General features: G+C 43.1%; 1 protein-coding gene across 6 annotated transcripts; it reads left to right on the forward strand.

Moving 5' to 3' along the window:
* Window positions 1-1,007: 1,007 nt before the first annotated feature.
* Window positions 1,008-12,073, forward strand: RNF146 (ring finger protein 146). 6 transcript variants are annotated; one of them, XM_061990642.1, is made up of 4 exons: window positions 1,009-1,101; window positions 2,072-4,936; window positions 6,547-6,700; window positions 10,295-12,072. In XM_061990642.1, exon 4 carries the CDS (start codon window positions 10,296-10,298, stop codon window positions 11,352-11,354), a length of 1,059 nt encoding a protein of 352 aa, XP_061846626.1. In that variant the 5' UTR covers window positions 1,009-1,101; window positions 2,072-4,936; window positions 6,547-6,700; window position 10,295; the 3' UTR covers window positions 11,355-12,072. The 6 variants fall into 6 exon arrangements, with proteins under 6 accessions (XP_061846628.1, XP_061846629.1, XP_061846625.1 ...); XM_061990644.1 differs by lacking the exons at window positions 2,072-4,936; window positions 6,547-6,700 and having other exon boundaries at window positions 1,008-1,101; window positions 10,295-10,629; window positions 10,732-12,073; XM_061990645.1 differs by lacking the exons at window positions 2,072-4,936; window positions 6,547-6,700 and having other exon boundaries at window positions 1,008-1,101; window positions 10,295-10,629; window positions 10,735-12,073.
* Window positions 12,074-16,670: the final 4,597 nt, after the last annotated feature.

The following is a 16,670-nucleotide window of genomic DNA, read 5'->3' on the forward strand; positions in this document are numbered from 1 at the left end:
ACATTTACTAAGGCCTGTGCTAATTATGGGTAGACTCTCCTAGACTTCTATAAAAACTCGGTGGTTTAACCAAATGCATTTGTTTTCGTATTCATGATTTAGAATTTAATATTCATTGATTTGTTTACCTTTTATGTTCTCTGATGCTTGTGATTTCTGGATGTTAAAATACAAGAGCCAGCAGCATCTCTAGGTTTATCAAGCTGTCAGCTAGACAGTTTGCATCATTAGTCACATTGAAATGTTTAGTTTTCCATTCATGTGCAACGAGTATTTGGACACACAGCCCCTCTTTCTCTGCCTGAATATCAGTCCATCTTAAATGATGTATGGACTGCTGTCTCCCGTCCTGGTTTATTCAAGAACACAGCACTTTTCAATTGTTTCCGACAACAGCAGGCAACACGTGTCCTGCTGGAACTCGGTCTCATAAGTCTGAAAGGCAGTAGTTTGGCTTTGTGAGTTCTGCATCCTTTGCACGCCTGGGTTGTGCCCAGGCCCATCTCCACCTGTGGGAGGCCACCAACGCTGCCGGACTTCCATCAGCCACCAGAACGCAGCAGGGCAACGGCATGTGTCACTGCATTGGTTAAGCTGCCAGACACTGTCACCTCAGACAAAGCCGCGCTAGTTCATTTTTCCCCAGCACTGTCACAAGCCAGGGTCACGGCTGCCGCGACAGCCGAACTGCGCGCCACAGGGAAGCGAGTCGCACTATTTGTGCACAGGGGATGGGAAAGCCAGGCCGGGCCAGACGCTCCGCCGAGGGGCTCGGCTGTATACGAGGCTCTCCCGGCGGTCCTGGTCCCGGCTCAGGCCTCCCCGTTGCGTTAGCCCAGAGGCGCTGGCGGCGCTGGCTCCACCAGCACCATGACACCGCCGCGGGGCCGGGCCAAGCCGTCGTCACGCGGTGGCGTCACGGGCACGCGCGCGGCCCTCCCCCATGGCGAGCTCAGTCCACCCCCTCCGCGGCGTCACGGTGGCGCGTCCGCGGCCAGCCCCGCCTCGCCCGTGACGTCGGCGCGTCCCGCTGTCCCGGCGGCGGCGGCCGGAGGAGGTGACGGCGGCGGGCTGAGCGGCGCGAGCCGGCCGGTCCGGCGGGTGAGTGTCTGACGGGAGACCCCGGAGCGCGCGACGGCGCGCGAGGCGGCCGCCGCCAACGGCCGCGCCAACAGCGCCCCCCTTCCAGCAGCGGCCGCCCGGGGCCGGGGCCAGCGCTGTCCAGCGGCGCTCTGCCGGCGGCGCGGGAGCGAGCGGGCGGGCGGGCGAGCGAGCGAGCGAGTTGCGGCGGCTGCCCTAAACAAAAGACTGATGAGCGGTGCGGTGTAGTGCGGGCCTGCTGCGGCTGCCCCGGGCGTGCGGAGGAGCGGCCGCCGCGGCGGGGAGCCGTGCCCGGTATTGTTTTGGCTGAGTGGCGGAGGGGGGGGTGGGGTGGGGAAATCAGCCGCCGCTGCTCCGCCCGCGAGGTCACGTGACGCGTGCCGGGGCCGCAGCGGCGCAGGGCGCTGCCGGCCGCCTCTGCCCTCGCCCCCGCCCCGGGACGGGGCTGCGGGAGCCCGCGCCGGGCTGCCATCAGCCCGCGCCCCGCTGCCAGCCCGCCCGGCCGGCCGGCCGCCCCGTAGGTCGCTGCCAAGTATCCTCTGCTGGGCTGGGGCCCTCCCGCTGCCGGTGCTTCCGTGCCGCCGTTCGTCCCTGAGGCAGGCGGCATCTGTCTCCTAGTGTGCCGGGCCGGGGCCTGGATCTCTGCGTTTCGTTTCGTTCGGCAGGAAAATAGGTCAGGAGCATTAGCTGTAGCGTCGTCACGCGTGGCAGGATCCCCTGACCGAGCGAGCGCAGCGCTTTAATTCTTAGAGCGATGGGCAGCGCTTGAAATAATTCTATGCTGCACGTCGTTGTCACTCGCCTTTAGAAATGTCATTGCCGTAGCTGCCTGGCTTCGGTTACCCTCGTGAGCTATATGAACCTGGAACTTAAGCCATACCAGCAGCCCCAGGGAGCATACAATACGAAGCACATAACTGGTACCAGTTTTTTTTTAATGGAAGTGCTTTTGTTTCTTTGTGCTTGACAGTCTCGCTCGGCTCAAGTGCTTGGATTGCATCCCTCCTGAAGGCTAATTTAACGTGGGACCTGAAAATCGGTCTGGCTTTTGGTGCATTATGTATTTGTCATTAATCATTATAGAAATATTCGGTTAATGTGAGGTTTCCATATGAAGAGGGTAGTCAGAGCAGTGAAATAATAGTTAAAACCAAATAAAAGTATCAGGTTTTAAATCTGATTATAACTTTTCTGTGATATGATTGAGAAATATTGTTTTCTTCCTGGAGCTTTAAAACCTCATGCTTTCGTCAGATTTGTCAGGTACAGACCTGCTACTCTGTTAGCTGCTGCCTCTGGACAGTGAGCCACTTAAAAACAGTCCCTACTAAATCCACTGCCAAAAAGTGCAGTTTGTAGTAGTGTTGAAGACACAGTAAAATCTGAATAATTGATTTGGTCACTTTGAGTAAATCCTACATATTGAACATTTGCAAGAACTTGCCCTGTAGTCTTGTGTGGTTAATACTGTGGTTTCTTTCTAAGTGAGTCAAAGTACTAATTGTTTAATAAAATCGCTATAATGCAGAATTTGTATCCAGTGAAAGAAAAAGGTCTGTTTTGATTATTTCCTTTTGAAATATACAGTGTCAATTTAGACGTGATTGAAATGTTTATTTAGAGAGCTGGAATTGTACTATTTTTAAAGGCTATCGAACCGTGGATGCCTGGAATTGGTGAAGAAAAGGTATTTTTGTTGAAATAGATTTTTTTGTTGTCTTCCATGCATGTTAATCAAGTTTATGTATGTGAAGAGATGTTCCTGTACTTACTTTCTGTTTCTGAAGCACTGATAACTTCAGATGAACCAGTTTCTGCTTCATTTTCCACACAATATCATTTTATCTGAGTAAGAAATTGATGTTTTGCCCTGCTAAATAAATTGAAATAGGATATATGCTCAAAATTCAGTGCTCCAGTTTTAACTTAGGAGAACCTAATTTTTAATAAAGATGTAGCAAATCAATACTGAAATGGTTGACTGTTCTGTACTTGATTGTTCTTCTGTGATTCGCTTCCAAATGTACATGTAAGGGCTGCTTTTTTATCAATCTGTCGTAACAAAGAGTAAGGAATGACAGGCGAGTTGAAGCCTCGTCACAGTCACCAGTGCCTGGAGATATTCTAAGTTTAAAAAATGGATACAGAAAAGTAAGTAAGAACAGGAAGCTGTGAGGTTATTTATCTGTTGTGCTTTCCAGTGCTCAGGAACTTAGTAGGCTCGGTACCTGGAGCTGATACTATATTGACAGTAGCAGACCATCAGAAAGGAGAGTGTGATTTTTCTTACTTAAAAAAATAGCTACCTTCTTTCTGTCTGTCTGTCTGTCTCTCTGTCTTCCCACAGTGTTTGGTTTGTGGTGACATGTAGGGGAGGGCAGAATTATGAGGTTTTTTTCCCCTCCCACCCCCCATAATCGAGTTACAGGCTGGGGAGCTTGATAGAAAAATCCAAGTATTTAATTGCAGAAGAGCATTTGCTGCTGAGTTTTCAATCTACGGGCGGGGGAGATGAGGAACTTGTGAGAGCTATTTTAAAGTAATCGGTACAGAGTTGCAGAGTTTGTGAGATTGTCTGTCATTTGAGGTAGGACTCAAATAATATCTCTTTGTCTGGCTTGGTTAGAAGCTGATGTTTGTGCTTGTTTGATTAGGTTTCCTAAGACTGTAGTTAACACTTCATTGACATTTAGGAGCTGTCTTCTTGAATACGTGTCTCAATTTTTTTTAAAATAATTTCTGTTTTATCCAAAGAAATAGAAAAGTGGGGAGAAAAATGTGTTGGTTCTGATAATTTGCTGGGAATCCAATGGGCATGGTTGACTGAACTGACAGGAAATCGTTTCATTTCATCTTGCTCTGGTAATAGCTTGACAATTTTTCTTAAGGAGGACCTGAAATAATTTTTGGGAGATAGGTCTGGTAGAAAGTACATCACTTCAGAGTCTTCAAGTTGCTTGGAAAAAGCAAGCTTCTCCCAGCAAGCATCCCAGGTGACTTCCAAGTGGACAAAGAGAGCAGTTAAATGCGAGCTGAGCCTCCGTGTGGGACCGTCTTTCATCTGTTGCATCTTGAATTAAAGTTTCACAATCAGTGTGTGATAGGATGCGTGCATTTAGTGAGTGGATACTTGCAGGTTTCTGCAGATAGTGTAACTCCCCATGCTATGTGACTTCCTAGAGTAGAAAATTAATTGCTAAGCATAGAACACAGCTCTTATCCACTTGACTTTAAAGCGGGAGTCTTTACCCAGGAAAGGGGGAGGGGTGCATGTAAACCACAAGTGTCTTGTCTCCTGTTGAGTAAAATTTTCGAGACTGGCTTATTAAGTAAATAACAACGTCACAAAATGTAGAGGTTACCTGCAGTCAGTTTGCGAACTAGTTCTTTTTAAGGGCTACACAGCAATTAGAAAGTTGCCTTACTGTAATCCTATAATTATGCCCTAATGAGATTCTTCTAGGTATAATTACATACCTTGAATGTGTGCATGCATTTTTATTTCACAAGAAACCTGCCAGAGCTGACTCAACCTTTTTCTATCTCTACATAACATTCGGGTTTATGATGAGCTGCCTCTTAACAGTGGATTGCAAGAGGTGGTAGACAAAAGGCTTCAAGTGATACCTACAGAAGTAACAGAAAGCCAGCTCCTAAGAGGAAGGACTGAGCACCACCCGAAGCTTGCTGCAGCTGTCTCTTTGACCGTGGCTAACATAGTATCTTGTGGATTAGTAGAGCCAAAATTTTAAGACAGTTGCAGCTCTTGGTTTCAGATTAGTGTGTGAAGAAACTGCTGGCGTGATGAGGAGAGAACCTTCTCCCTTTTCAAAAGGTATGGATAGGTTGGGAATTTTTGCTTTTTTCCTTAGGAACTCTTTCTAAAAATAGCTTCACAGAGCTGCTATGTGGAGCTCAGCTATAAAGAAAATAACATGAGTAATGTGTCTTATACCAAAGTCATCTAAACACTCTGATGTGTAGTGATAAACGTTCAATCATTTGCTGGAGGACTATAGCACAGAATACTATAATACCAAGTGCTCTGTCTTCTTTCAGGGACTTATCATCCCTGACTTTGCTTGACTGTACACGTCTGATCTGCACTGTATTTATACTGAAATTATTCTTCCCCTGAGCAAATTGAAGTCTAAGATGTGACATTCTCAGATCTGCCTCAGTTCATTTCTATATTTTGCAGCAACTGGAAGTCGTAGTTCAAAATACCTAAGAATCATCTTGAAAGCTACAGCTCAGAAGGAAGATATAATTCTCTTGATTCATCAGGGTTTTTTACAGAGGGTTCCCAAATGCTTTCTGGAACTAAGGGTGGCTCTTTTAGGTCAAAACCTTCCTGTTGAAGGTGTGAGAATGTAGCAAAGAAATCTTGATGGTCCACTTACCCTCTGTAAGTACTGCTTCCCTACTGTAGTTATTTAGGCATTGTTAGACAATGATTTCCAGTGATTAGTATGTATTTGCGAAATGACTTAGCTCAGATTCTAGTGGGTAACGTATACAAACATATTGTGACTAATATTGCCTGCTGGCCTGAAGAGACATATATTACCTCCGAGGTGTGGAAGCTGAGTTGCATCCTTGTCCTCTTTTTCAGAAATCACATGCATTCATGCCATGAATGAACCTCAGAGCCCTTCAGCACTTTCTAAAGAAATAAAGGAAGAACATAATTAATCCTTTATTTGTTTGCCTTGTTAAGTATCAAATCTAGGTCATAGAGTTTGTTTATAAGCTGGTATGAGGGACATACATATGTAGATTTAAAAAGGAAAAAGTGCTGAAGGGTTCTGAGGTTCATTCATTAAATGAATGCATGTGATCTCTGAAAAAGAGAACAAGGATCCAAGACTTTGAGCTCTACACGCAATTTGAAATATGGAGAGGACCTAGGGGAAATCAGCTGTTTGCCTGCACTGTTGTTTCCTCAAGCATCTGGTACTAGTCTCTGTTAAGAGACAAGGTACGAGCCAAGATTTGGAAGCACATGATGTGGATTTTATAAACAGCTTTAGGAAGCCACTGTGACTTTTTAAACTCTCTGAATGTAAGGAGTCATTTACTAGAGTCTAAATTTGCATAAATGTAACATGCTTCAAACTTTAGTCTTGTTTCTCCTTTTGTGTACACCATCACTTTATGAAAATGAGCCAATAACTTCTTACAGTTGAAGATAATTGTCTTTTATAGTACTTCAGAAAATGATAATTTGCTTAAGTCAGACATCAAAATAATTGGCATCAAAATAGCAGGACAAAATTGATTATCACAAAACCAAAACAGAAATCTGATGGTATTTTTATTGAAAATAGCCTGCCTCAGGTAAATCAAAGGAGACTAATGTCTTTTCTGTATCAGGACATTGTATTCTGTTCACTCATCCCTCTGGATAACATTGTAATGGTGATATTATTTGCTTTTCATTAGTTTGCAGAGAAGCTGAAACACTGTAGTGTACCATTGGGCAGGACAAGTGAGGAATGAGCCAGCCGTGGGAAAGAGGACCTGCCATCCTAGCTGGAGTCATCTGAAGAGAGGACATTTTAGTCTTGTGGCATGCTTCAGTAGAAATTATTCAGAAGTAAGCAAGCTGCTGTTTTGTTAATGGACTTAACACATTTCAGCTCTGTGACAGACCGCTTAGTTGCAGTAGAATTTGAAAAATTACTCTTTTTTTGGTGGTTTTGTGGGATTTTTTTCCCCCCCAATAGAATCCTAGGAGGCCCAAGGTCATTTTGTGTAGTTTTTATACGTCACCTCTTCCATACTTTGTGTGTTGATAGAGGCACTGTAGGCTGAGCACCCTAGGCTTATAAATTAAGTATTTGTTTTCATATTAAAAAAAAAAAAAAAAAAACAAAACCCCAATTCAAAACATAAAAGGATAACAGGAAGGTGGGATCTAGCAAGATTGGGAACAACCTCAGTTGGATTCAGGCTGTACTTATGTTAAAATGCAGTGTTCAGATGCTTATTTTTCCCTTATTTAATCCTGAACTGAGGATCTAAATACTTCAAATAACTTTATTTCTAGAACTTGTCATTGAATTTTATTCATTTTTAGCCTCACTATTCAATAATGTAATTTTTGCAGTTGCCAGAAGTGACTTAAAGGGAACCCAGCCTTCCAAAAAACAGAGCTTTACTGTTTGATAACGGTTCTAATAGAAAGCCTGTTTTGATTAAATCTTGTTACAAAATGCTTAATTTCAGTAAAAATATTCTGTGGTCAGTTTTATTTACTTCTTAATACCATGAAGTTGCAATGAAAGGGCTTCCACTGCCACAATGTAGCAGAATGGTAGTCCTAATGTTTTTCCTCCTTTCGGAGGGGTTACCTCTTCAGTAAAAATCTATATGTACATCCTCATACCAGTTTATAAACAAACTGTTAGGACCCAGATGTGGTACTTTAAAAGGTAAACAAAAGGATTAATAAGGATCTGTCTTTAAAAAAATAAAAGGGAGACAGCATCAGTATAATTGATAGGAATCTTCAAATGCACAATTGTCCTGCATTCTGAGCACATGCAACTGCAGTTGTGCTTATCTTTTAAGAGTTTTGTGTTGCTGGGTAGCATTTGCTTAGACATAAAGGTTTATTTCTCCAGCTGTATTCCTTTTACACTTAACATTTTCCTCTGAGTCATTAAAAGTCACATAGGAATTTCAAGATAAGGCATTTACTGCTTTTCATATCCTGCATTATTGTCTTGATCTAGTAAGGAATCGAAGAGCCCTCAAACTAATGGGTGACCTCTTGAGCACATTTCAAGTGTTAGCATTTCTGTGCTTTATTTCAATGAATAAGTGAGAACTTTCACTCTGCTTTTACTTTATTAATAAGTTAGTTCATGGTATCAGAATTTGATTTGTCAAAAAGCATTGCATTTCTAATCCCAGCAGTCTTCAAAAACTTAACTATGACACACAACTTGTTCTGTTTTTTTCTTTGACTCTGAAAAGGGTAACCTTATAAAATGTATTCAGGGAGAAGCAGACTTTTGTAAACTGTAGCCAGGAAGCAAAAAAAAAAAAAAAAAAAAAATCTCTGCTGCTGTGCCTTTCCATGCAGTACTGTCTCATGATGGGAGCACTTGAAACTTCTGACCCTTTACCTCAGCCATAGTTAGTACAAATTAATCAATACATGGATTTTTCTTTCAGTTCTTCTCTTGTGAGATACTGCCCTAGGTGTATTCATGGGTATTCTGAAATCTCAATAGCTTTTCTAATAAGCTTCTCATTATAAAATCCTAGTTTTGGTATAAAATTCCGTTGCAAAATACAACTTTAAAAGTGCGAGGTTCACAACATTGTTAGCATGGGTCTCACAGATAGAGGTATATTGTACAGTAAAAAGACAGTTACCAGGTGGTAGGTAATACTGTGTCTGTATCTGGCATGCTGATTGAGAACTAGTGTGCAGATTTGTCTTTAATCTCAGAGAAAGAAATTCAGATACGAAACTGAAACACAGGTGGATACAATTACGTGCTACTTCAGGAAAAGTATTTGAGTTGTAGAGCTTTTAAAAGAATTATTTGATAAAAAATGGATTAAAGAGGCATTGGTCTTTCGAGAGAAAATTAAAATGATAGAAGGAAACAGCATACAGAAATACGTTTTTAAGTTAATAGCACTTAATACATTATTGTAACTATAAATACAGATAGTGAAGCATTAATCTTTTTTTCTAATCTCAGCATGTACTCATAAGATGTTCAAAGCCTTGGGCGCTTTTACAGTAACACTAGGCATTTTCTCAGGAGGTAACTCATTTTGCTAGAAACATGTGTAACTCTAGGACAGGCTGTCCAGGGAGGTATCTCCATCTGTCCAGGTTTCAAAAAAGCTCAGCTAGGCAAATCCATGACTGATGTTACCTAGTATTAGTGGTAATGCCATGTGGAGCAAGAGACTGGACTACATGAACTCTAAAGGACACTTTTGACCCATACGTCTGTGATGTTTTTGCATGAGCTATTCCTAGCTGCTTGTACGAGAAAGACTAGTTTCACTGGAAGGCTGTTCTGCTGAATATATCAGCATTATGCCTCAAAGTTCCTTGTGGATTTAAATGATAAAAGGCAGCTTTTTTAGGTCCCATCCCCCAAAGCCCATTCTTCTCCCTCATTTAATATCTGGGGGTTGGTTTTGGTTGCTAATAAATAAGATCATAAAAGGAAAATTACCATTAAACAGACTGAAAGTCTGCTGTGGTAAACATGTAGTTTAGAAGGCTTTTGCATATTTAGGCTAGAATTTTTCAATGACTAAAATCCTACACAATGTCAAAATGACACACTTTTGCATTTCCTGCTCTCTTACAGTTGGCTACAAAAATCATCTCTAAAGACAAAAATAAGAGATGGCCAGAGAAGGCAGGGGCTTCACAATGAGTTCACAAACCAATCAAATCATGGTTGCGTCTTCTGTGATATACTGCTGCTCCTGCAGCAATTCCTCTTGAGATTCGCTCAGCTATATCAGGTAGTTTGCTTTATGTTTAGGAAAAAGAAACTCAGGGTATCTTTTCAAAAAGCCGCCTCAGTTTTCAGATTGGGTTCTTTTTGCAGCCCTGGGCTTGTTCTGAGCCCAGTTTGAGGGATGGCATACTGTGGTGCATGAGGACTAAGAAACAGCTGGGTGCTGCTGCCAGGCATGTTTTCTACTGTGGAAACCTAGTCTGAGCTAGAATTCAGGCAATCCCTTAATCAAATGGATGAGCACTAGTGCTGTGAAGAGAGGTTGTTTTAAGTTCAATGTTTGCAGCTAGATCACCTCTTGAGGAAAGCAGCATAGCTTCTTTAAATTTCCGAGGAGGCTCCAAAGTAACTGGCTCACTGGAAGTTCATTAATCAACACTGCTTCAGGAAAAGAACAGAAGAAATACCAAAATTTGTTTTCTAACTTGGCACGTTAATGTGTTGAAAATTAAATGGATAAAGATTGGTCATCAGCAAAAGAAATTCTCCCAGTACTCAATTTTAGTCTGTCAGCTAAGAAAACAGAAGGTTAACCTGTCAGTCTCTGAGTTGGGCTGTATAAATGATACCTTACCTTAATTTAAGGTAAGCATCTCATTCTGTGGATGTTGAGGTCAAAGGTGATGTAAGGTGCCGGTTTAGGTTGATGCAACAAACTGATTTAAATCTATCTTGCTCCTCTACAGGATGGCTGGCTGTGGCGAAATAGATCATTCGATCAACATGCTCCCCACAAACAGGAAGACAAACGAGTCGTGCGCTAACACAGCACCTTCCCTGACAGTCCCCGAATGTGCAATCTGTCTGCAAACATGTGTCCATCCAGTAAGTCTGCCTTGTAAACACGTTTTCTGCTATCTGTGCGTGAAGGGAGCTTCATGGCTTGGGAAACGATGTGCGCTCTGCCGGCAGGAGATTCCAGAGGATTTTCTTGACAAGCCAACCTTGTTGTCACCAGAAGAACTCAAAGCTGCAAGCAGAGGCAATGGAGAATATGCTTGGTACTATGAAGGTAGAAATGGTTGGTGGCAGTATGATGAACGTACCAGCAAAGAGCTGGAAGATGCCTTTTCCAAGGGTAAAAAGAGCACTGAAATGCTAATCGCTGGGTTTTTATACATAGCAGATCTTGAAAATATGGTTCAGTACAGGAGAAACGAGCATGGACGCCGCAGGAAAATAAAGCGAGACATAATAGATATACCAAAGAAGGGAGTGGCTGGCCTGAGGTTGGACTGTGACACCAACACCGTCAACCTGGCAAGAGAGAGCTCTGCTGATGGCGCTGACAGCACACCCGCTCCAGGGGCCGCCGCTCTGCAGCCGCGAGCACCCGTTGCTGCCAGGCCCCTGCCCTCACTAGACGGTCAGCTGATGAGTCCCTCAACACCGTCACCAGATGCAAGCAATTCTCTAGAGAACTCCTTTGCCCACTTACAAATAAATGGAGACAGTATGGCCGAAAGGAGTCATGGGGGAGAGGGAGAAGAAGACCACGAGTCATCATCCTCTGGTCGAGTGGCTGCCCCCGACACCTCCATCGAGGAGACCGAATCGGATGCCAGCAGTGACAGCGAGGACACGGCTGCCCACTCGCACCAGGGCCTGTCCGCTCTTCAGCAGAGACACTTGCACGGGAGCGCAGGCCAGGCAGGAGCGGAGAGACCAGGGGCAGGGGGTGGGGGGGCAAACACAAGTGTGAGATCTAGAAGGCCAGATGGACAGTGCACAGTCACTGAAGTCTAAATCTAGAGCCATGTAATGAAAAACCCGGTTCTGTATCTGTAATCTTTCTGTTCACATTGGCATTGCACTCAACCATAGCAGTGTGTTTGGTGGGAGGGTGGGGGTGAGGGGGCGAAACAGATTTGGCCTGTTAAGTTTCTTAATATGTGTCGGCTGGAAGCCTCTTAACTGTGGGGAAACTGGGTTGTCTTGTTAATGGTTTGAAAGCTGCTCAGCAATACCCAGTTTTCTTGAAAATGTCTTGCATTTATTTTGTAGCATTTCCCCCAAGGAGATACTCAATCCTTTTTTGGCCAATGTATATCTGCTGTACAACTTGAACTGTTTTCATTATCTGACTGTTGCATTAAGTGTCTTAGTACTTTCTGCATGGATTGATGTATGAAAAGAACACTAAAGCAATGTGGGAGCAGGCAAGATGTTGGGTGTGAGCAGGATGCTTAACTTAATGTGAGAAAATAGATGTGAGTTTGAAGTTAAAATGTGTTTTTACTAGACATGAGCAATCATTTACCTTCCTTCAATGGCAATGTAAAAATGCTATTAACTTTTGTTGCAAATTCTTACCTATACACTCTTCATGTCATTTTCACTGGCTTTGCCATCTAGTCCTTGTAGTTTTGTTTTTGAGGTCTTTCTTGATCTGTCTCGTTTTTGTTACGGAATTTATAATTTAATAAAACTACATTTTATCAGTAACAATCTTAGATATGTCTCCAGTTTAATTGAACTTCACTGGAGCAACTTGAAAGAAAACTATCATAAAACAGCATTCTGTGCTTGCCAAAAGGGGGAGGAGTGGCTCTGAGTGGTATCTTCCAAGTTCTTACACCCCTGCCTGGCTGTCTCCTGAACACAACATTGTAGAAGTATGTGTTTCTACTGAAAAATCATGAGTTGCAAGCTTAACACTCGCTCAGGCTTAACACTCACTTCTCATCTGAGGATATGATCCAGTCGCTTCACAGTTATGGCAAGCAAAAATGCCACACAGAGCCTTATTTTAACAGCAGAAGTGTTGAAATAAAGGAGCATTATCAAACTTGACCCTGGAACAAAGAACATGAATGTTAAGGAACAACATTGTTGCTTATCTGTTCTTCATAGCAAAACCAGTGGCAGCAGAGAAAAGGTACTTTTGTGCTTGTATTAGAAACGTGTCTTCTGGATTGCTACATTTAGAGAAGGTTATAAGCCCAAACTTGAAAAGCATAGCTTGTCTTCTCTGCCTATGGCAGTTTTTTCAAATTGAGAAACAGCATTGGTTAATTCTGGACTCAATTTTAAAAATAAAGCTAATTAAACTCCATTTCTTAGTACTTATGCCCAAAACAGAAAGTGACAGTAGCTGACATCTTCAGACAAAAGTTGCTGTAGGCAAACAACTGTATAAAAGGATTAAAAGGGCTGATTTTAAAAAATGGTAGATTTAAACTTTAAAATGTTTTCCTTATGGTAATCATGGCTGATGTGTCTAATCTTGAGCAAAGCTGTAGCAGCCCTCCAGTTTGATTCCTCTGCCCACAGGTGAGATCAGTGAACAAAGTGCAGGGGAGACTGGGATGGAATAAAAAAGATTTCCTTCTTTCTCTGCTAGGAGCAGATGCTCTTGATCACAGATCTTTACAATCACCTTAGAGTTCTGTAAGGAAATAAGACAGTATATGTGGACTTCAGAAGGAAAGATGATGGAATGCTTTTTATTTTGTAGTTGCAGCTGTCTTATTTATGAGTTAGACAGTGGCTCTCATCAGAGTCAGACTTTCTGCTGCAGAAACCTTCAGTAAGAATAGTTCACACATTGTACTTCATGAGAGGTTCTGTACTATTGAAGAAAACAAGAATCGAAATAAAAGAATGTGACTCACCATATAATTAATTTCAGGATTTTTAGAGCACAAATTTTTAGTCTATAAATAATTTTATCAATGGTTATCCTTGGGGGGTCTTGACCAATATAGAGAGGCAGACCTCTGTTGAGCTGAGCATATCATGATGCTGCTTTTGGCTCCTGCAGCTGTGAAGTACTAAAATTAGTTCAAATAAGGCTAGTGAGAACTTAACAGCCAGCCATCAGAGTAGGCAAATGTACTGCCAAGATCAAGCTAGGAAAAAGTGGCAACTGGTAATTCCCAACTTCTGCTTAAACTACCACCTTCAGTAGGGGAAGTCTTCTCTGTCAATTTTGGCTAAGCCACAGCCACACTGCACTATGATTTTCTGTAACTCAGTGTATCAAGTGATTTTCAACTTGTACAGTGTAGCTAGAGAAACATGCTGTGGAGCACAACAAAAGGGAAAAGGAAATTAAAATACTATAAAATCTACCACTTCTGTTCATTTCCAGAAGGGCAGGTAACCACAGATGCAGGAATCCCGTGTCACTGTAAAATCACATAATGAACTAAACATTCAGCAAGAATACCAACCTTCCCTAGATTTCCCATTTGGTAAGTACATTTCTGTCAGCAGTAAATATGGTAAAGTATCTGTATTGCTAATGTGATCTCCCGTATCCAACCTTTAAACGCTTGACGCAGAATCCACGCTCCCATTAGGCACTCAGGCTGTCCCAGTACACAGAGGCATGGGAACAAGAGAGGTATTTGACAATGTAATAAGAAACCTAGTTTGCTGAGGAGCGTGCTGGCAAACCAGCCCCTAGGAAAGAAAATAAGCTATCATGCTATTTAATTAGACTAGTAGTATCAGTTTTGAGGCTTCTAATTTATTTTGTGCAATCGGTGCTTGTTTGGTTTTAGGCCATTTCTGAAAGGGAACAAGATCAGATGAAGCTTTAGTCTTTAATAATTGCAAAGAAAATAAAAATACCAGCTGCTGGTGACAGGTATTTGTCACTTTAAGATGATAAGCAAGTATTCTATAAAATAAAGCGTTTAGGTTTGAAATCAGTAAAATGGGATTCCATTTCATCTCACTTGGTCTCACTCATAGTGATTCAGTTAGGCTGGTTTTCATACAAAGGACTGTACTTGCTTTTACAACAAAACAAAACCCAGAGAATATGGTGTTAGCCCGCTCACAAAATCCTTGATCAAAACAAACACCTGTAACTACCTTCCAAACCTCCTGTAGCTACGTTTGGTGTATCTGTGGTTCTAACAAAATGAGTTTCTCTAACCTTTTCCAAAATTTTTCTGAACTTGTCTTACTTGGTACTAGTTAATTATTTGTCCTGTTCTTAGAAGGAAACATTGGCCTTTGATATATATCAGAGAGGGCAGCTGGGAAAATACATTTGCTGAAATGAGAAGAAAGCTCATTGTCTTCTGTGGTGGTTATGGTCAGTTCATCACAGATGGACTTCACCACTGCTTCTTCTCTGGGAGAGGCCTCATCAGACTTCCCACTGCTACAGTGTGGAGTCCCTCCCACAGGAGACAGTCCCTCACAAGCTTCTCCAACATGGGTCCATCCCATGGGCTACAGTTCCACATGAACAGCTCTGGCATGGGGCCTCCCACAGGGGCAGCTCCTCACATCCCTGCCCCAATAAGGGTCATCTACCAGGAGAACAGTCCTTCAGGTACTGACTGCTCCAGCCTGAGTCCCTCACAGGATCACAAGTCCTGACAGAAAACCTGCTCTGGCATGGGCTCCTCTCTCCTCATGTACTCCCAGGTGCTGCCAAGAACTTGCTCCAGGGTGAGCTTCCCACAGAGTCACAGCCTCCTTCAGGCATCCATCCGCTCTGGCATGGGGTCCTCCACGGGCTGCGAGTGGGTCTCTGCTCCCTGGTGGCCTCCATGGACTGCAGGGGCACAGCTGCTTCACCATGGTCTTCACCACAGGTCATACGGGAGTCTTTCTTCCAGGGCCTAAGCGCCCTCCTCCCCCTCCTTCTCCACTGACCTTAGTGTCTGCGGAGATGTTTTCACATTCTCCCTCCCTGTTGCTACTGCCATTTAGCAACTGCACAGCAACTTCTTCTCAAATATGTTATTCTCAGAGGCATTATCTCAGCCACTAATTGACCAGGCCTGGGTCAGCTGTGGGTGCATCTTAGAATTAACTGGCATTAGCCCTATCAGCTACAGAAGCAGCTTCCAGCAGCTCTTTGTTTAAAGAAGCCACCCTTGTACCCCCCACCAGCTACCAAAACCTGGCCCAGGCAAAACCACTACATTTACAAATCAAAATGGAAAGAGATCCCCAATCAGTGTACATACTGAGTTTCACTTACTGGCAGCACACGTCTAGTTCAGAATGTGCGAGTAAAATGGATTACGCTTTTCTGCTACAATGTCCTCCCTTTCAAATTCATATTGCCCAGTGCATGGAATACACTGATGAGCCTCACAGACTGGAACCTGAAAAATAAAATTATGCAAGGGGGTCTCACTCAGGCTCTATATAGTTTTCACACCCATTTAAAAAACATAATCACAGTATTAGTAATGGCAAATTAATTTTTGTTACTTGCAAAGCAACTAACTGGTTGCCCTTTAAAGCATGATGTGGTTTGGGGTTTTTTTTGACTCAACAATGTGATGTGCTATTGCTTCAAAAAGTTGGATGAGTATGGACTGTGAGTATGCTCGGAAGGCTCAGTGATGTTGGCAATCTGGAATCTTTCACGAGTCTTGGGGAACAAGTTTCATTACTAAACAGTCAAGTATTGCCTGACTGTATTAAAACCTCTGCACTTGACAAGTCCTGGGTTTGAATTCCTTTAGAGCATGGGAAAGAATCCAGCTGCACAGGGGACTAACAACTGAACTATTGGATAAAAAGGGGAGGGGAAGGGAGGTGGCACAAACCAGAACACTACCCTCTCCCCATGTTCCTCTTCCTGTCTCTGACTTGGAAGTAAAAACTGAACTTTATTTTTGGAGAAGAGAGATGGGAAATCTTCCTCCAGCAGATGCTTCAGGTGTGAAGGCAAACATGCAGGATCAACAGGGCACAGTTCCCTATCCTCCCAGAGGTGCCAGCTCAAAACATATCCCTTTGTTCAGCATTTCTTTTGGTTGCTTCAGGCTATACACACTCCCCACTGTGAAAGCTGTACAGTAAAACATCCTCAGCACAGCATCTGCTCAAAAGCTGGAGAATCTTTAACAGGCAATCCAGGCCTAATTCCCACTACTGATCTGTCCGAAGGTCCTCAAACGTATGTGCAGTTGCCTCACGGTCTAAAACTCAGGAATCCTGTCACACTGTAGAAATCCTAACAAGGATTTCCATCCAAGCAATTTCCTCTTTTCCTAAGTGAGCTTATTCCATTTATATAGAGGTAGTTCAGAGCACGAATGCATGTCAGTGCCACGTAGCCTAAAGTTTCGCCCTTACCAA

The sequence above is a fragment of the Colius striatus genome, chromosome 2, assembly GCF_028858725.1.
Source record: "Colius striatus isolate bColStr4 chromosome 2, bColStr4.1.hap1, whole genome shotgun sequence".
NCBI classification, from domain to species: Eukaryota; Metazoa; Chordata; class Aves; order Coliiformes; family Coliidae; genus Colius; species Colius striatus.